This window comes from Amphiprion ocellaris, chromosome 9 (assembly GCF_022539595.1).
Source record: "Amphiprion ocellaris isolate individual 3 ecotype Okinawa chromosome 9, ASM2253959v1, whole genome shotgun sequence".
In the NCBI taxonomy this organism is placed as follows: Eukaryota; Metazoa; Chordata; class Actinopteri; family Pomacentridae; genus Amphiprion; species Amphiprion ocellaris.
The window spans coordinates 7784991-7805458 of NC_072774.1; the positions used below are offsets into that span (position 1 = coordinate 7784991).

The 20468-nt window shown below is 37.9% G+C and overlaps 1 protein-coding gene and 1 long non-coding RNA gene across 2 annotated transcripts; both read left to right on the plus strand.

Annotated features, from left to right (window-relative positions):
• Positions 1-178: 178 nt before the first annotated feature.
• plekha8 (pleckstrin homology domain containing, family A (phosphoinositide binding specific) member 8) lies at positions 179-11436 on the plus strand. Its single transcript, XM_023299465.3, has 13 exons — positions 179-357; positions 822-938; positions 1334-1489; positions 1625-1746; positions 1990-2148; positions 2262-2302; positions 2571-2689; positions 4527-4842; positions 5641-5726; positions 7877-7935; positions 8260-8461; positions 9353-9414; positions 9499-11436. Exons 1-13 carry the CDS (start codon positions 318-320, stop codon positions 9694-9696), a joined length of 1677 nt encoding a protein of 558 aa, XP_023155233.1. The 5' UTR covers positions 179-317; the 3' UTR covers positions 9697-11436.
• A 1048-nt stretch (positions 11437-12484) lies between these two features.
• Positions 12485-15620, plus strand: LOC129349580 (uncharacterized). Its single transcript, XR_008602638.1, has 2 exons — positions 12485-12870; positions 15126-15620. It is a non-coding gene; the product is annotated as an uncharacterized LOC129349580 (long non-coding RNA).
• The last annotated feature ends 4848 nt before the right edge of the window (positions 15621-20468 follow it).

The following is a 20468-nucleotide window of genomic DNA, read 5'->3' on the forward strand; positions in this document are numbered from 1 at the left end:
GATTTCCCACCAGGTCCCGCCCTTCATCTACATTATTTCATTTCATTGGTGATAATACGTATCCGTCACTTTAAAACTCGCCCACATGCGTTTAACCCATCTGTGACGTAACCGGGAGGAAAGGCTTCTCTGCTGATCGGCTTGAGCGGGATTCACGGCAAAGTTTGCGCACTTTTATTTGCGTAGCTGAAACGCTCAGACGAGGACGTTACTCCGCAAATCCCACTCTGGGCCCAGATGGAGTCGCCGCAATCAGCTGTACATCGCATCTCTCTATGATAAACAAGTAATGAACGGGGAAAACACATAACTAAACAATGGAAGGTGTGCTGCACAAGTGGACCAATTACATAAGTGGTGAGTTAACGCCGCAGCCGTTGCGTGTTTTCGGCTGTAACGCTCGTTTTGAGACAGCTAGCTAGCATGACAGCGTCGCAGCTCAGTTGTGTTGAGTTTCTGATAACGTTAACGCAGATAAGCTAACGTTAGCTCCCGTCAGTTTTCAACTACTGGAGCTTTTCTCACCGCTTTTAAATGAACAAACGCCGTTTGACTTTGCTAAGCTAGCTGTTTAGCACAGTAGAGGTTAGTCGTGTTTATAAAGTCTTAACCGGTGGCTAGTTTAGTTTGTTTCCACCATCTGTCATTATAATCTGACTTAACAACTGATTCGTTGTTGCTAACATACCGTAAGCAACTCTCTCCAAGTTTATAAAGCTAGATAACGCTAAGTTTTGATGACTTCTCATACAGTGAAAAATAAAGTGCCATCAAACAGCCACACTTAAGCGTCGATATACATTTTTCTGCGTGTTTTTCAGGTTGGCAACCTCGCTGGTTTGTGCTTGACGGAGGAACTTTGTCGTACTATGACTCTCAAGAAGATGCCTGGAAGGGTTGCAAAGGCAGCATTAAAATTTCAGTTTGTGAAATCCAAGGTCTGTGTAATCCACTTCGTCCTGTGCAGTGTTTAATTGTGTGTGTCTTTTAGTGCTGCAGCCATCGATCGATTAGTTATCAATTGTCAACTGTTTTGATAATTGAGAAAAGTGGAAATTCCCTGATACCAGCTTCCTAAATGTGAACATTTTCTGTTTTATTCCCTCCTCTATGACCGTAAACTAGACACCAATGTGTTGTAGACAAAATAAGACGTTTGCAATTTTGACTTTAGGAGCTTTATCTGGCTTTTAATAAACCAAAAAACTAATTGATTAATTGGAAACATAATAAATAGATGAATCAACAATGGCATTTAGTTAAAGGTGCAGCTCAAGTGTCTTTTGGTTGTTGTACTCACACACTTATTGCCTTGCTTACTGCTGTGTTTTAGTTCATTCCTCTGACTCCACACGATTTGACCTGACCATACCAGGAGAGCAGTACTTTTACCTCAAAGCCATCAATGCAGCAGAGAGGCAGAAATGGCTGGTGGCACTGGGAACAGCCAAAGCTTGCCTTACAGACAACCGAACCAAGAGAGAAAAAGGTAATTGGATGCCATAACATTCACATCGGTCATAGTACAGGTTGCACCTGTACAGCATTTGTTTGCTGTAATGTAACATTTACATAGCTTCCCAAACTTTGCCTAATTTGCTGTTTGTTTGCATTCTGATTACAGAGCTTCAGGAGAACACCGAAGCGCTCAAAACCAAGATGTCAGAACTCAGATTGTATTGTGACCTTCTTCTCCAGCAAGTAAACAAGATCAAGGAGAATGATGAGCTAGGAGAAACGGCAGAGGTAAGGTTAAGGTTTGGATGAGCCAATGAAATAGGAGAAGCTGCTGTTGGTGTGAAATTACAGTATAGAGTAGCCCGTTTTTGTAATTGGCTTAAATTGAAATTGTGGTGCGTTTATACTTATTAATAGACCAGACAAGCAGCACATGTTGCCAAACCACATATTTGCCTGTCAGGATGTGTAAAGCAAGGTGGGAATAAGTTTCAGTTTTGGCTAATTTGTATGTTTCTGTGCCCTTTTCAGATGGGCATAGACACTGGAAACCTGGTGAAATCTACATGCACTACTTTCCTAAAGACTCTGGAGGAATGTATGCAGATAGCGAATCGTACTTTCAGCACAGATATGGCATCACAGAGTCCGCCAGGAACTCCTCCCGTCGCAGCCATCAAACCCCAGAAGGTATATTTGTCTCACCAACGCTGTGACTAATCAGCAAAACAGCAAGCTTGTAAAACCAGTCTTGCGTTGTTTTCAGAAATATGTATAATCGTCTAATGTTATTTTCCCAACAGATTAAGCCCGTCAATCACTTAAATCAAAACCTTGGAGAAAAGTAGGTCACTTTTTTCAGCTATTATTCAGTAATGTTCTCTTGTCATACAGTGTGTCTTCACCTATCATGAACTGTCACATAGATTCTCAAAGTAGCACTAAGTGAAGCGATTAAAATACCCTTTCAAAAGTATTCTGTTTATACTTTAATATGCTGCCATTAATAAGTTATTTATGTTGCATTTCTACACAGTCGGTATTTAGATGTGTCTAGAAGAATTTCATTCCCAGGTTTCAAAACTGACACATTGTCCTGAAACATCCTCCAGGTGGAGAGATTTGGCTGAAACCTCAGGAGAAGCAATAGCACATGACAACCAGACCCTTGATTCTGGAGCAGAGGGACCAGATGAACCAGATAGACCAGAACATTATACTTCCCCATCAGGTAAGTCAGGTTTCCCATACACTCACTTTACGTGGTGCAGAGTTTCCTGAATTGTAAACTATTACTGCACTCTGCAAAAGGGAGAAACCCACACAGCACACAAGGGACCTGCTTGTTGTTTGTGTATCATCTGAAGTGAAGTGGATAGATTATGGCCTTTTACTGAGGTGACAGTGATGGATGTCCAGTTGTATTATTGTATTTCCATTAGCTGTAACAGAGTCTTTACATTCAGGAAGCCACTGCCTGTGATGGACAATAAGCCTGGTCTTTTCCAGCTTATTGCTTTTGTTCATCTATAATGCATGTACTAAGTAACTAACTGTAATACATATATACAATGGATCTGGGTAGAGTTTTAAGTGTACTGGTGAGGTGTTCTATATTTATTTTGTTAAAATGTTAGTATTTAATGTAATGCAGCATTTTACAGGATTTGGTTAAACAGGTCAACCAGATTTAAAAGTAATACTGTACATAAAAGACACTTGTGTTTTGGTACTTGCGTGTTATGTGAGAATATATGTAGCATATAGTGCCGTCAGATTATGGCATAGTCGTTTGGTAGTACAATGTTTAAAAACAATTGTCAGACTTGTAATTAATTAACCCTTTAACCCACAGGTAGGTTTGAAAGGCTTGTCATGAAAAAAAAATCACCAAATTTTACGCCATTTTTCAGAGCCAGAAACTTTAAAAACAGAATCACCCATTTTCAAATGTCCTACAGTCTCTGAACTAATTATGTGCGATGTGCATGATATTTCATCAAAATCATTTTATTCTAAATTAAGCATGTGACAAAAATTCAGGAACAACTGAAGGCTGCGTGTAGAAAGAGCAGATAGGAGACAAGTATGGAAAGAACTAACAGTATACGTAGTAAAATATCGATAGTATATAGAGCCACCTGTTTTTTTCCAGTATCTGTAACACCAGGGGTAATTTGGAAACAGTGCTATACATGTTGATTCAAAGTTTTTCTCTTTGTAAAATTATTATTAAGAAGAAGAAATAAGTAATTCCCCTTCAGTTAAATATTTCCTGATTTCTGCCATAGTTACTTTGTTATACTGCACAAGACATTTTTCAGTTCTCTTTACTACTAGCCACATATGTACTGTTGCCATAGTGGTGCAGGACTTTATAATGCAGCAAAAAATTAGGTCAATGCTCGGAAAGTGCTTGTGGTTCAGAAGGTTAACGTATTAATCGTTTCTATATAGAGCAGAAGTCGCAAACTAAAAAAAGATAAGGTAATGAAAAACCTGACATCTCGTCAGACTGACTATTGTCTGGGGGAATATCTGCTCGTGCTGACATCTTGTCACTGTTTGCTCTGTCCTCACCTGATGCAGTGTTGTATTTCACAACACTCAACACACCTTACCACACCCAGCAGTCATGCTAGGTCTCACACTTGAAGCATTCAGTAGAGTAGAGGTCAGTACAGCAGTGCTTTATCTCCATATAGCATTTAGTGCTGATGTGGAAATATGTCATATGATTTTATTCATACACTAAATTCACGTCTTTCTTTAGTGTTTTGTTATAGGTTGGTCAATTTTAATGTTTAGTCCCTGATAAAATCTGATATGTTCTGCCATTTTATAGATGTCTAGAGTATTCTTAGTACCCTATTAGTGGTGAAAGAGAATGAATAGTTTTGCAAGTCGCTAAAGTGTTGCTTTCACAATTTGCATCACCCACTCATGAAAACTGGGCTTTAGACATGCTGCGATAAACATCTCGACTATGCAAACCATATTGTGTTTGCTTGTTAGTTTTCAGTCCATTTGTCTGCTCATGTCTACTGTGTGTCTGTTGTTTCACGCAGACGTCGAATCAGCCAGCAGCTCAGTTCACGAGGAGCGAGTCGATCCCACTTTACACACTACCCAGAATACCTGTGAGATTGAACACTATGACCAGCCAGCAGAGGGAGTGGAGGACAATGAGGGAGACAAAGCAGAGGAGCAGAAGGAGCACAAAGAGGACCAAAGTCAAGAGCACGACAACAACAACATTGAAGTAAACGCTGTCCAGCTACAAGAGGACTTTTCAGACCAAGAAGAGGGAGAAACTCCCAGAGACTCAACAGAGTCGGAAGACACAGAGCAGGTGGAAACGTTCTTCAGCACAATGAGTCACAGGTATGAAAATGCTACTCAGGAAGGTCACATCCCATAAGACTGTTTAGCTACTGTATGAACTTACTGTATGATTGTCTGTGATATTACAGTATTAGAATAAACCAATTTAAGCTATATGTAGTATTTTTGTCACAATGGCACTACACTAGTGCTGTATCTTTTAACCAAACTGCACAGTAGTTCGTATAAATATATTGTATTGCCGTGTTGCACAGAGTAAATTAATAAGAAGTTTGAAACATTTTAACTAAACCCATTTTAAGATGTCCTGATCAAGTGTTTTATATTAGTGTGTTCTCTCTTGATCACATGACACAGAGAGGCCCTCAGCTGATATTTGGGTTTGTAAAGCTTTTTTTGTTAACATTTCTCACTGTATTTCAAACTTTCTTTAAGCCATTGGAGAGTGTTATTTAAAAACTAGTGTGTGAACTATCATTTCTGTAATGTTCACTTATGAGATAACAGTATTATGATAATGAAGGAAGTCATTGTCCTACTTAACCAGTATTCAACTGCAAGATGAGAACTGTAGCACGTGCATTTTGGAGTTGGTCTTTTAAAATTGATGGGACAATTTTGTAGAAAAAAACAAAGTTTGTTTAGTTGCAGACACAGTAGCAGAATGTTCTCAGGTATCGTCAGGCCTAGAGTTGCATGACATTCTGTGTGAATCATTTCTCTGACTCGACATTTGTACCCCTTTTCTTTCTCTGTTTGATTCTGTAAAATAAAAACTGCAATGATATACTCACCTCTAATATATTCTCCTGTTGGAATCTGTTCTACTTTTTTTAGATTTAGTGATATAAGACTGGATGACGACAATGGTATCCCTACACAAGAGTTTTTGGACTCATGCTATGCAATAGTGCCTGTATTAGGTAGGCCGGTTACTTTCAGTCTCTCCTCATCTTAATCTGCTACCCTGTTCCTATTTCTCACCATGCCCATCTCTGGTGATTTCAGTCTGTAATAAGGACCACTTCTTCCTACTATTTCTCCTTTTACTTGTGCATGCCCTGTCATTCATATTTATCTGTAATTAATGAGGTGGCAGCTTTATGTCTTGAATTCTTCACCATCCTTCTCTTTCATGCCCCCATTGTTTCTTTCTGTATTTGTGTGTTTGTCATTAGCTTTATTTATTCATTGGAGCTTCACAGCATATCATATGACAAGCTTTATGAGGATTAGCTCCTGCAAGTTCTTGTGGCTGTGTGTGTTTGTGTACGACACACATATAGTGTGTATTACACAAGGATAACTCACAGTCATGATGGACACAAAAAGTCCTGCCTTGTGTGTCCATCATCATTTTTTGATATTAAATTTGACCCAATATTTAGTGGTTGGATTAGGATTATTGGTAATAAAGATTTTCTGTGTAGATGAGTGTCCAGTTAGCACGCATGTAAGGTGCTTATGATAATATTAACCTTTGTTTCATATGAACTGACATTTGTAAAGGGCTTAAATATCCTTAAAATTAGGAGTGTTCTGTCAAAAGATAAAATAATCATAGAAAAATGCATATCACCATTAATGTCTGTGAACTGACAGGATTTTTTTTTTTTTTAATGATGAAGCCTTAGGGGTGTACTAGGAAGCAGGACTTTACATATGCTGTGCCTAAAATCAGACATAGCTTTCTTTTAATGTGCTAGATCACAATAGTAACTCATGCTACAGAGTTTGACCTGCTCTGGAGAAGGTTCTGTATAGAGTTTGGGGTTTAAATCGGCTCTAAGAAGCCCCAGCTATTTACCAATTGTTTTCCTGGTGATTCTTTGAATGATATGGATTCTTAGCTGATCGAATATCTGCAAACCTGCTGAGCCACAAGCTGGTTATCCCGCTGAGTGGAAATGTGTAGCTACATTACTGCAAACTGCATGCATTGTGTTGTCAAGGGAACCTACATGCAATTATTTGATGATGTAGAAAATGCTACGTCCTGATTTGCTGCCAAGTGTGGTTTACACCGCTGGTATTGCAGCTAATAGAAAATTCATTACTCTGTCGGTATTTATCACAGAGAATATACAGTCAATAACAATAATTCACTTTGATTTGGCTGTAAAACTAATGTGATTTCCACGTCTCCTTTATTGTGGGACAGTGTTCGACCTAAATGCACTTGTGGAGTATCATGTTTAAATGTCTCAAGTTTAAAGTTTCCGAGCTCTAATGTGCAGCTGTCACGATAGAAGCAAGCAGCTGTATTGAGAGTGTGCTGAGTGGGAACATAAATCTATTGCAACCTACACGATTCACCATTTTCTACCAGCATTCCCCCCCTGTTGTCCTTTGCACTGATAATATTTTACATTTTTATTGTCTTTTTAATAGCCGCCTGGTCCTTTTCAGTCAAATGATTCATCAAACACCCTCTTTCATGGGAAGATGCTCAGTTTGATTTAAAAAAAAAAAAAAAAAACATAGATTACAAAGACAGTTTATAAACAACATCTTGATGTACATTATCTCTGTTTGATATCATTATATCTGATTGTAGTTTGAGGTTTTGTCAGGGAGCCAACACTAAAAAAAAAAGCCTGGCTATGTTGAGCTTGCTTCGTAGTCCACCCCTTTGCTCACATCTAGCTTTGTTTAAAAGTTTACAACCCGCATTGTCGACATCTCTGTTCTATAATCTTGGCACAGATCCAGACACCGGTGATATCTCCACCTTTATCCAATCCTTATCTAAATAAGTAATTTAATTTTATGGCTGTATGGCAGCGGAAATCTGGGATATCTTTTATGTTGGTCATGCAGCAGGCTTTCAGAAAAGAGATTTTAGGTCCTTTAGTGTACCATAACCCTTTTTTCCTTGTTACATCTACATTACATCTACAGCAAGAGGAAAAAAAACCCTCTCTAACATGTTACATGCCCCTTTCATTATTACTTAAATAAGACCAAGGCTGTATTGTCCATCTGTGACTAGCAAGTCTCATCATCATACACAAAACTGAGACTTTGAACTTTAGACACGACAGACAAATGATCATAGATTCTCTCTTCTCAGACAAACTGGGATCTACGGTGTTTGCACCAGTTAAAATGGATTTTGTTGGAAATATCAAGGTGAGTGTGCATGTTTTTGATATGCAGTGAATTTACTGATCAACTGCATGAATAATTATGAAGTCTCACTTTAAAAGTTGCTCTCAGTATTGTATATAACATATTTGACGATACATTTGGTCAATAGGGAGGCATTTGTTTTGTTACAACTTTAAATATTTTTGAAATCAAACTAGTCTCTTATGTAATATATTAATTTTCCTCTGATGCTAAACATAAATGATACATTGCAATGTTTATTGTCATTAGTTTTGGAATAATGGCAGAGTAGCTTCAGCATTTATTTCACATTCATGTTCCTCCGTCATTCTCTTGTTATTGTAGAAAATTCACCAGAAGCTGCTGTCAGACAACGACAGCTTCCCCACACTACAGTCCATCGTGCTGCATGAAGTTCAAACTAATGTTGCCAAAGTGCGCAACTCGGCTACCGAGGCTCTGCTGTGGCTAAAACGAGGCCTGAAGTTCCTCAAGGAGTTTCTGTCCGAGGTCAACGCTGGAGAACAAGACATCCAGGGAGCGCTGAGTAAGTCTTTATTTCTGCAGTGCAGAGTGGTGGCATTGTTAGGCCTGGAGGTCCTTATTTGGCATGTGAGCGTTTTATGTTATTGGCCGTGAAAGAGCACATTGGAGCCGGGGCTTGTCATTGTTTGGATCTAGTAGTCGTTGGTTAGATTGTTCATAAAGGCAAGATTTTAATGGCTCTAGATAGAAGCTTTTGGAAAAAAAATAAATTCAGTATGGGAAAGGCAAGACAAAAGGAGTTAAGATAAGTAATCATTCAGTTAAACTTGACTGATTTTTCAGTGTTTTTGTAATTAACACAGGCAGCAGATTTTGGGGGGAGATAATAGCAGTTATTTATTTGGGCTAATGTGTAAGCCTGCATCTCTCCCTTGAATTCTATCCCTTGAATTATTTAAACAGCAGGTCAATCAAATGGTTCTTGAATGAGATTATCATTAAAAATTTAAATAAATGTTAATAACCTATAATCTCACTCCAGCTGGTGACTAAAAGTTTACAGGCTATGTGAAAATATAATTTCCCCTTTAGGGTGAGATACTACAGGGAAAATATTATTTTTTCATGACCTATTTTGCTTATAGCTACGTAGATTAAACAGATTCCAAAGCACACAGTTTGAGAACCACTGGTCCAGCTAGTCTGCACTATTAATGTATTAATGTATATTAATGTGAGCTGAAACCAGAAAGAAACTTTGCTTGGAGCATAGTGTCTCACATTTTATGTTCTTTTTACCGTGGAATAATTTGAAAATAGTTCCTTTTGAGAGGTTAAAATAGAAAAATTCAAAATCCTGACAATGCCTCAGATGCAGTGTCAGACATTAGCAAGCTTAGACTACTTGATGCATGTTCACAGTCAAGATTTCTTCATGTGTTCTTTCACACAGATAATGCTTATGGAAAGACTCTTCGGCAGTACCACGGATGGGTTGTTCGAGGCGTATTTGCTGTACGTATTCCTTCCTTAAACCAACACTCATCCCTTCTGCTGTTCTTGCAGTTTGACAGTTGCGTGACTTTTTCTTTTCCCCAGTTGGCGCTGAGAGCTGCCCCGTCTTATCAAAGCTTCGCCGCTGCCTTAGTGTCCAGAGAGGGCGACGAGCTGACGAGCGGCTTCACCAGCGGCATGCACAGGGACCTGGGAGTTTACCTGCCCGCCATGGAGAGGCAGCTGGCCATCCTGGATTCACTGTATGAAGAATACAACCTGGAGTCTGATGAGGTGGTGTGAAGCAAGAAGTCATCGGCGTTCAGGGAAGGACAGAGCTTGTCCGACGGGGCAGAAAAGTGGCTAACTGCTAAGAGGAATGTGCCAGATGCTCAAAGAGCATCTTGTGTACAAAATAGTGTGAGCATGTCTCATGTCAATGTGAGGTGTTGTCAGAGGTTTTTAAACTCTACACCTGTAGAGGGTCTAGGTTTGAAGAAGGTATTAATGTCTGTATTTAGGAGCCCGCAAGGGGCAAAGCAGGCAAATAAGGCATTCTGGTTTGAAGAAATGTAGATTCCAGGTCTTGTTCAAAAGACCAGTGACAGTGTAGGAGTTTCAGACCCTACTATGCAGATCCAACCGCAATTATTCATTGTGACATTTGTTTGTGGTTTACATTGTTGTCGTGTTGTGGCTTTTTATGTACTCTATGTGTTTTAAGGTACATAACCACAAGGTTCCAGTACCTTCTCTGGAAGATTATTTGTGATTCCTTTTCAACTGATCAGAATGCCAAGAAATCTTTAATCTATATTGTCCTGTTTCTTTACTTTCACGAAACAAGGTTGATACTTGCGACTAGCACAAAGCACTCTTGACAAAAACAGTGTCAGATTGTTAAAATGCCCTACACTTGTCCTAAGTATGTGATGGAATCATATACTAGGCTAACTTTAAGTAACCTTTTTCTTGCACTGGCTATTAAAGTTTAGTGAAACTTCTAATCAATATTAATGTATATTTTTTTCCCTGAGAATTTGATCTAAATCCTGCAGGATGACAATGTATTGTTGTGTTTAACATCATCTCGTCGTACGTTATTGCTCTGAAATGTTTCCATGGGACCAAAAAGGAAGTGTCATGTGAATGGCTTTAGTCTCTGCTGCCTACAGTAATACAACACAAGAATGAAATAATGCAGCCTAGCTGTTGAAGTACTGACAACTGCTGTTTATGTAGACATCTTCTGCACAAACCTATGCATAGTATACATTTTCACAATGTCTATTTATTATGTCTTAAGTTATAAAGTTCATATAAATGACATGGAGTTCATTTCAGTAACTTTTGTGTGAATGTATGAACATGTGTCTCCATAGAGCATGCTTATTGATTGCATGTTTTATGCATTAAGTAAAATAGGTGCCAGTCAATACTGAACATAGGAGAAGGGCTTGAATTTAACCAAGTAAATGAATAACGTGAAACATAATAGATTGTGAAAGTTAACATGCATTACTTCTTTCTCACCTCTGTACTGACAGTGAACAGTTTAAATCTGCTTTCCCTCATCTCATCCGTGTTCTACATATAGTTGAGTGTTGTTACCAGGCGTACTTAATATTTTATGATGTCCATTCAGCAATGAAAATAAGTGGTAAGGCTCCACTTCCAGGCCAAGTTAAAGTGTGGCCAAAGATTCACTGAGCCATTTGAACAAAGCAGGAACATCGTCACAGGGCTTTTTTTAAACCGAGACTTACCGCATAGTATTTTTAACTTTATTCCTTGTTTTTTTTCTTGTGAGTTTTCAGGAATGCAAACATTAGAAACTCTTGTACAATAAGGAAGTCACTGGCAGTATGTAGGTTTACATCTCAGATGTGCAATAGGCTGATTTCCAGTTGCAGATGAGTTTCAATGTAAAGCCTGAAAGCATGTTATTGTAACATTACAGCAAATATTTAAATTTTTTTCTATGGATGTATATAAGATGCTATTTGATTTTTACATAATAAATATAATTAAGTTGTCTTTTCATGTTTTTTCATGCTCTGTTTTGCTTCCATGACTTGTCTTCTTTCAGACAAATTTAATGAAAATGTTCAAAATACACATTTATGTGTTCATAGTCTACTTACAAATGCAAGTAACCAACAAGGGAGGTTTCATGATAGTATGTATTAGTTGTTTTTCTATTACTTTATCCTTACAAAAGGAGATTTTTAGTAAATTGACATTTTACTAAAGTTTGTCATACTCTGAGCCAGAAAATTCCACTACAGCAGCACTGATACTCCAAAGGTTTGTCAGTGCATCACTCCTACCCTGATTTATACATTTTTAGTTCTGTAAATATTGCAAAAAAATACATTTCTTCTAGCTATTGAAGGTAATTTTTGTAGTGATAAAGGTGATAACCAAAATCTGCTGAGTAAAAATCTTTGGCTCTAATATGACAACAAAACAAGACAGGAATGTTGAACCTGATTTTACCCAATGTTCTGATTTCTGTTCTGGAATTATAGCTATTTTATTTGCCTACTTGATCACAAAATTGAGCAAAACCATGCAATAAAGAGAGTCTTTTTCTTCATATAAGTAAATGTTGAAGTGGACAATTTCGTTCAAAATAATATATAGTGTAGAAAATCCTTCGGAGCCCCTATGGTGACATGGTAAAAAAAAAAAAAAATCGTGGCCATAATATAGCTATAACGTGGGCACGAAATACTAATTCGTTCGCATGAAATACTAATTCGTGGCCACGAAGTAGGTTTAATGTGCGCACGAAATACTACCTGATACTATTAACAACATTCCTGGACAGCTGAGTAAGCAAATCGAGCGCACCTCAACTGGGTAAGCAAATCGAGCGCACCTTCTCTAGGGTCTAAGGCAGAGGCATTAGAGGAGCAAAAGCGACACGATGGACAGGGTTTGACAATTAATTGTTGCGTGCCTTATTGAATCAATACAGGGCGCAAGTTGTTCCGTATTTTCATAAATGCCCCGTACACGTCTGTCACACACTCATCAAAACTGCATAATGAATGAAATAAAACACAGGCAATATTAAGGGCAGCCAATTTCATCTTCGTAGGACCCATGTAGCGAGGACCCGATGCCAGGTCCAGTGGACAGACTTCAAACGTCTCTGTGTGTCCCGTCCTGTCCGGTCCTGTCTCTGGTTGCCAGGTTACAGACGCTGCTGCACCCGCACGTTTAAAAATGTCTACACCTGAAACTCCACCACGTCTAAAGAAGCAAAAACGTTTGCAAATGTACAGACTGGAGTGGGAGGAGTGGAACCCCTGGCAATGGATACAAGGCAAACTGTGTTTTCTGTTGCTCATGGACTGGCTGAAGTAAGGCAGCATCAGGAGACAAACATGGAGGAAATATGAGAACAGAGAGAACCCAACCAGCAGGTCACAGTTTATCATCATCTAATCATCTCCTGAAGTCGATATGGTAAGTGGACATCATGATGAGATCAGCTAGATTTCCTACAGTATATGGCTGTGAATTTACCAGAGGATGCTTATAATAATGCTGATGTGGCCGGAGACTCTACACTATTTTAGTGACTCAGTAAATGCCTAAGTCGGTTATTATTTTTTAATGCTTTTTAGTTTTTAATAAACATTTATTTAATAGCCTATATGTAATCAAACATGGCCTTTGCCTAAAAAGAATATTTCATTGCACAAGTAATAGTAATTTTTAAAACTGTTCAAATTATTATAATATGTTGCTAAAAAACAAAAAAACAAACAAAAAACACATCATAGTAATATGTCAATTAAAAAAGCCTATAGTATAGCATGTTGCCCAACAAACGTCCATAGTATAGCATGTCGCCCAACAAACGTCAAAGTATGGCCTTTGGTCCAGAATATGTCCATAGTATAGCATGTCGTCCAAAAGACATCATAGTATAGCATGTCGCTCAAAAAAGTCATCATATAGCCTTTGGTCCGAAAAACATCATAGTATAGCATGTCACCCAAAAAACATCATAGTATAGCATGTCGCTCAAAAAAGTCATCGTATAGCCTTTGGTCCAACAAACGTCATAGTATAGCATGTTGCTCTAAAAACATCATAGTACAGCATGTCACCCAAAAAACGTCATAGTATAGCATGTTGCTCTAAAAACATCATAGTATAGCATTTCGCCCAAAAAAAGGTCATAGTATAGCATGTTGCTCTAAAAATGTCACAGTATAGCCTTTGGTCCAAAAAACGTCATAGTATAGCCTTTGGCCCAACGAACGTCATAGTATAGCATGTCGCCCAAAAAACGTCATAGTATAGCCTTTGGCCCAACAAACGTCATAGTATAGCATGTCGCTCTAAAATTGTCATAGTTTAGCATGTTGCTCTTAAAATGTCATAGTATAGCATGTCGTCCAACAAACGTCATAGTATAGCATGTCGTTCAAAAAACGTCATAGTACAGCATGTCACTCAAAAAATGTCACAGTGTAGCCTTTGGTCTAAAAACGTCATAGTATAGCATGTCGCTCCAAAAAAGTCAGAGTATAGTCTTTGGTCCAACAAACGTCATAGTATAGCATGTCACTCTAAAAAGTCATATTATAGCATGTTGTCCAACAAACGTCATAGTATAGCATGTCGCTCTAAAAAGTCATCGTATAGCCTTTGGTCCAACAAACGTCATAGTATAGCATGTCACCCAAAAAACGTCATAGTATAGCATGTCGCTCAAAAAAGTCATTGTATAGCCTTTGGTCCAACAAACGTCATAGTATAGCATGTTGCTCTAAAAACGTCATAGTGTAGCATGTCACTCTAAAAACGTCATAGTATAGCATGTTGCTCTAAAAACGTCATAGTACAGCATGTCGCTCTAAAAACGTCACAGTATAGCCTTTGGTCCAAAAAACGTCATAGTATAGCATGTCGCTCTAAAAATGTCATAGTGTAGCATGTCGCTCTAAAAACATCATAGTATAGCATGTTGTCCAACAAATGTCATAGTATAGCATGTCGCTCTAAAAATGTCATAGTATAGCCTTTGGTCCAAAAAATGTCATAGTATAGCATGTCATCCAAAAAACATCATAGTATAGCCTTTGGCCCAACAAACGTCATAGTATAGCATGTCGCTCTAAAGACGTCATAGTGTAGCATGTCGCTCTAAAACGTCATAGTATAGCATGTCGTCCAACAAATGTCATAGTATAGCCTTTGGTCCAAAAACGTCATAGTATAGCATGTTGCCCAAAAAACATCATATTATAGCCTTTGGTCTAAAAACATCATAGTATAGCATGTCGCTCAGAAAACGTCATAGTATAGCATGTCGCTCTAAAAATGTCACAGTATAGCCTTTAGTCCACAAAACGCTGTTATGTCCTGGCTGTCTGAAGTAGGTGAGGAGCAACACAAACACAGTCCAAACGCTGGTTTCCAGAGGGTTAAACGAGTATTTATTTGAAAGACTAAGTTTACAACAACACAACATGTGAGGGGGTTAAAAGCAAATGTGTGTTAGTAAAATAAAAATAAATAAACAGAACTAAAAGTGAACTTCACATTGACATTGATGGGCATTCCAACCAGGAACAAAGTGAAAGATTATCAATACGAAAAAAAAACCTCTTCCTGTTCACCTCTTAAAACCCAAAAACACACTGTAGTAGCACCCTAAACTAAAACTACCAATGGGTTCCCTGTTTTCCTTTCTGAACAATTCAAAGGTCCCTCTCTATCTCCCCACACATCCACCAACCACTGGAACACATCTCCAAAGTTCTGCCGGGCCAGCTCAGCTTCCCCTCAGAAGAAGTGGCGCCACCTGCCAGATGAAGGAGCCTTTTGAGAGGCAGCTGGCATCGTGATTGGACTGTACTTTGGCCTGTTCATATCCAGCTTCAGCTCCAGAGACGGCAGGCGGGACGAGTCAACGGAGGCCGGGTGGACGAAGGCATGCAGCTGAGTACAATCCAGAAAACAACAGAGGAGGAGTGCAGGGCCAGAACAAACAGAGTAGCATCGTATGTCTCTTAGAAAACATCATAGTATAGCCTTTGGGATGAAAAAACACCATCATATACATCGTATATTGTACAAATAACAAGTCAAAGGAAAGAGGCATACATTGTAGAATTGTAGTAATTCTGGGCTGACTGATTTACTGATTATCAGTATTTTATTTTTTACTGATTTATGGTAATAAATCAATTTAAAAATGGTGCTACTTTGGCTCTGAACCTTTATCTACCTGTGGTCGCTCTGTCTTCTGGAGTGATTTGATTGGTTATACGTCACAAATAAAACTCCTTTAACTTAACATCTGTAAACAAAACAAAAACGTATCAACAAAGTTTTCTGTTAGTTTGTGTTCTTCTAAGTTTAACTCAAGATTTTAAATACTTTCATTTACTGCAAATGAATATACTCCAAGTGTCTCACTAATAATCATTATCAGCCTTAAAAACCCACACAACACCCCTCTATACTCGACCAAACTTAGTACAGTCCGGTTCCCCCTTCTATAAATCTGCTTGGAATCTTCCACTTCCTGTTTGTCAAAGTGGCCTTCTACCTGGACAGGTTTTGTTGGAGCTCATGCAACAAACATTTTGGGTAACTGCACTTTAATATGGATGGATGACACTGAATTAGAGTCTGTTTTAATGAGACTGAGTTCAGATGTGTAGCTCTGTCATTAAATAGTAAATTATTTCTCAGAATTCACAGAGAAAAGTCTGAAATGTTTGCTAGGTTAGCGTCCCACATGTTCTTTGGCTCAGCTAAAGCTAACTCTCTCCAACTTCTGGATCTCTTGAGTTGTTGTTGTTAAAATATCTTGCTAGAGGTGCTGAAGCTCAGAAAGTCTGAGATGTTTGTTCAGAATAAGCTCATTCTCAAGTCTTATCTGAACTGTCCTCTTTTGTTTGAACTTTCCCTAAACTTAAGAGTTAATGACAGAGTAGCACATCCAGACTCAGTCTCATTTATGTAGAGATTAAACTTCAGTGTCAATCATTGATGTTAAAGTGCAGTTTTTCAAATGTTTGTTGCACATGCTCCCGACCAAACCAGTCCAGGTGGAAGACGATGTGAAGAGAAAGCTCCAGAGGATGAATATCACACATTTACGTTGGAAATAAATGTCCTTTAATTAGACACTGTCATGCAAAAGTTGGATTTCCCTTTAATGATGTTCAAATCTTTGTTGAGTGTTTTGTTGATGTTGGTTTCTCAATGTTTTTTGACACTCGGCCCCAAAGATTAAAACCTTTTACGGCTCACAAGCTGCAACAATTCACACATTATCAACTATCTTTCTGACTAAACTAATATAAAAAGTGAAAAACTGCCTGATTCCTGCATCATGAATGTAAATCTTTTTGGTTTTTATGACAGTAAACTGAATATATTTGGGTTTGACATTTTATAAACCAAAACAAGAAATGAATTACTGGAGAAAACAATCAACAGATTAATGGACAAAGAAAATGTGTTTTCCAACATATATGGCTGAATTACTCCAACATTACAAGATACATACAATTTTAATTCAATTTTATTTATATAATGCCAATTACAGGTCAAATTGTCTCAAGATGCTTTATTTTTATATTTTGTCATATTTAAAATATGACAAAGTAAGAAATTTAAACTTCTTGACTAATCCAATTTATTATTTGGTTTTTAAGAGACTAATCGACAAAATAACTTTCTCCACAAAAACTAATAAACATGAGGTCAAATAGAAGGAACAGTTTTAAATACTGCAGTCCCATGACGACAAGAATAAAGTTTGTCAACAAAAACTAAATCTGCTGGTGGATTCCATTAAAGTCCTAATAAATGATAATAAAGTGTGATACCAAAGGTTTGTGGTGCTAAAAATGTCAAAGATATCAAGTTGAACATCTGGATGGAGGTTGATAAAAGTTGACCTCCCTTCATTTCTGTGGAGTGACTCCATGGATTTCATGGATGGTAGTTAAAGGCCTGCTCTTCTAGTGGTCTTCCTTCTAGTCGCTGTAAAAAGTCAGTCCATCCTGGCCGACTTCAACACCTCTTCATGACAACTTGTTCTGCCTCCGACCTGGTGGAAACTCCAGAAACTCGGGAAAACCTGTCGAGACTCGAGGAACTCGTGGAGACTCGAAAAACTCGTCGGGCGGGGGAAGGTGTGGTGGGTGGTGGAGGGAGGTGGGGGAGTAGAGGGGGGAGGCCGCCACCCACCTCTCCACCCACTCTCCGCCCTGACTCCACCCAGACTCCGCCTTGGCTCCACCCATGTGGTCACTTGGAAACTACGATGACAAAGGGACGACGAAATTATGTTATTTTATCTGATCTGTAGCTCAGTGAGTTAAGGATTTGCCTATGGAGCTGCAGGTCGCTGGTTCAAGACCAGACACTTCTTAAATTTTCTCAAAATCCTGACAAAGACAAAGAAAGAAAAAGGCCGGTGGTGGGTCTTGAACCTGCGACCCTCCGCTCTGTAGTCTCTCCTCTTATCCCCCTGAGCTACTCGCTCAGATACTAATTCTTCTGGTTTTTGCGCATTTATCATCTATTTTTTGTCGTTTTCGAGTTTTTTTTTAACTTGAGTCTCGACTCGACTGTTTTTCTCAGGAGGTTGGACTTCAGCCTTTGTGCTGGAGGGTGGAACCCTCAGTTCCAAGACTTTCCAAAGCCTCCAGACCTCCCGAGTCCTCAGGACCTGAGCTTTCACACAGTCTGAGGGCTGAAATTTTCTAAGTCCCACAGTAGTTCTCTGTTAGTTCGAACCTTCAGACAGTGTGAGGACTGAAATCCTCTAAGTTCCTGAGTAGTTCTCTGTTAGTTTGAACCTTTAGACAGTCCAAGGACTGAAATCTTAAAAGTTTCTCAGTACTTCTCTGTTAGTTTGAACCTTCAGACAGTCTGAGGACTGAAATTTTAGAAGTTTCTCAGTACTTCTCTGTTAGTTTGAACTTTCTGGTTAACAGAAGCCTTAAAACTTGTGACCATGAGTCTTGATTTCACATTTAGACCATCCATCTGAGTTCTTCTCAGACCTTCACTTGTGAGTTTTTTAGAAATCCTTAAACTTTGATTCTCTTCACTGAGCAGTAAAGTTTGTGGAGATCAGAAGGTAACATTAGTTTGATCAATGCCTTCAACTACTAGTAGACTTTATCTGGAAATCAGTTTTCTGAAATGAGTTCTTAGTAAATCTGTCCACAATCAAACCAAGAACATAGAAAGAGGAAATGTTTGAAGAAACAACTTGATGTTTTGCTCTTTTTCATCCTTTTATTGTCTCTTCTGTTTAATTTGATCTTCTAAAGTTTAACTGGTGTCTTTTCAAATGTTTTCTCTTTAGTTTGATTCTTCTTAAATGTTTAGTTTTGCTCTTTTCTCACCTTTTATTCTTTTCTAATGTCTGATTTGATTTTGAAATGTTTTGTCTTTTTAATGTTTAATTGTTGTTTTTTCAAATGTTTTATTGGCTTGTTTGAAAAATTCCTTTTTCTTTCCCAATGTTTAATTTTTGGATTAAATCTTTAAGGTTTTTCTTTTTAAATGTTTTACCACCTTTTAATGTTTCATTTTCTTTTTAAATGCTTCATTGTATTTTCTGTTTAATTCCTATTTGAAGTTTTATTGTCTTTAAGATGTAATTTTCTAATTAAACATTTAATTTTTAAATAAAATGTTTGGTTTTTTTAAAGGTGTAATATTCTAATTAAATGTTTTGCATTTTTTAAAATGTTTAATATTCTTCTTGTTGAATTGTATTTTTTAAATGTTTAATTATGGAAAATATTTTATCTGTAATTTTTAATATTTGTATTTTAAAAATTTTGTTTAATTTCATAATGACATGTATTGTATCTTGTTGAATTATCTAATTCAATATTTTGTCTGTTTAATATAATTTAATTGTATTTAATGTTTAACCTTACCTTTAACCTTAAAAATGAAATAAACCCTTAAATCACAATGAAAATACTTCTGTTGTCACAATCATGAGTTAGTCAATTATTCAGTTTATCAATTCAGCTTTATTTGTTTGGCACCTTTTACACAGATGACAAAACTAAACAAGCAAAGAGAAAAAACTATGCTAAAGCTATGATTAAAACTCAAAAACATTTCAAAAAAAAGATTTAACATGGTAATAAAATATGTTGTGTCCAGGGGATGGAGGGAGTTTATTGAAGTCTTCTTGGGCTCACATAGATAAGATAAGATAAGATAAGATAAAGTTCTTTATTTCTCCCCACTCCAGGGGAAATTTACATTGTTACAGCAGCAGTTTTATTTACAATATATACAAGGGTGGCAAAATTTTTAACGGAAAAAATAAAAATAAAAATAAAGTTTAAAAGTGCAAAGATGATGGGAAATCATTTAAAATATAAACTTGATATTCAGTCTAAGGAAACTGCAGAGCGACAGAAGAAGCAACAATATCTCCTGTTTTCTCCTTTAATGAGTTGACTCTTCTTGTGCTTTCAGACCAAAGAACTACAGACTCTTCACAACCTGCTCAAACTCTTGGTACAGGACCTCACCACACGGGTCAAGAAGGTTTCTGTCTCATTTCTACTCTGAAGCTCACCTTCTCCTGCTCAAACTGCTGACAAATGTTTCTGCTGCTCTAAAGTCTGGTCTCCAGAACTTCCTAAAAACTCTCAAAGTCTCTTCTGCTGCAGGTTGCTTTGTAGAACTGTTCCAGAAAACCTCACTAAACCACATGGAGGGGCCTCAAGATAGTCGTCCAAATGAAACCATACAAAAACCAAACTAGCACAACCCAAACGCTAAAGTCTCCTGCAGCCTACCAGAGAACCTCTGAGAACAGAGAATCAGGACAGGAACTCTTACCTTCTGGACAACCAACGCTGGTTCACAAACAAGAATACAGAATGTGTCTGACCAAAAACCTCTGAAGACTCACTACAGCCAAGATAAAGACACAACTCAGCTGGACCAAATCCACTAATCACTGCACACATTAGCACCATGTGCTAACTGTGGCTAAAGAACCTCATTTACCAAGACAACTATCCAGTACAAAGCCCTAAAAC

Bases quoted from the DNA above. Each gene is read 5' to 3' on its own strand.
- plekha8 (XM_023299465.3), top strand. From the start codon at position 318: ATGGAAGGTGTGCTGCACAAGTGGACCAATTACATAAGTG. The intron at 1,490-1,624 runs GTAATTGGATGC...TTCTGATTACAG, and splicing joins CCGAACCAAGAGAGAAAAAG to AGCTTCAGGAGAACACCGAA. The intron at 2,690-4,526 runs GTAAGTCAGGTT...TGTTTCACGCAG, and splicing joins ACATTATACTTCCCCATCAG to ACGTCGAATCAGCCAGCAGC.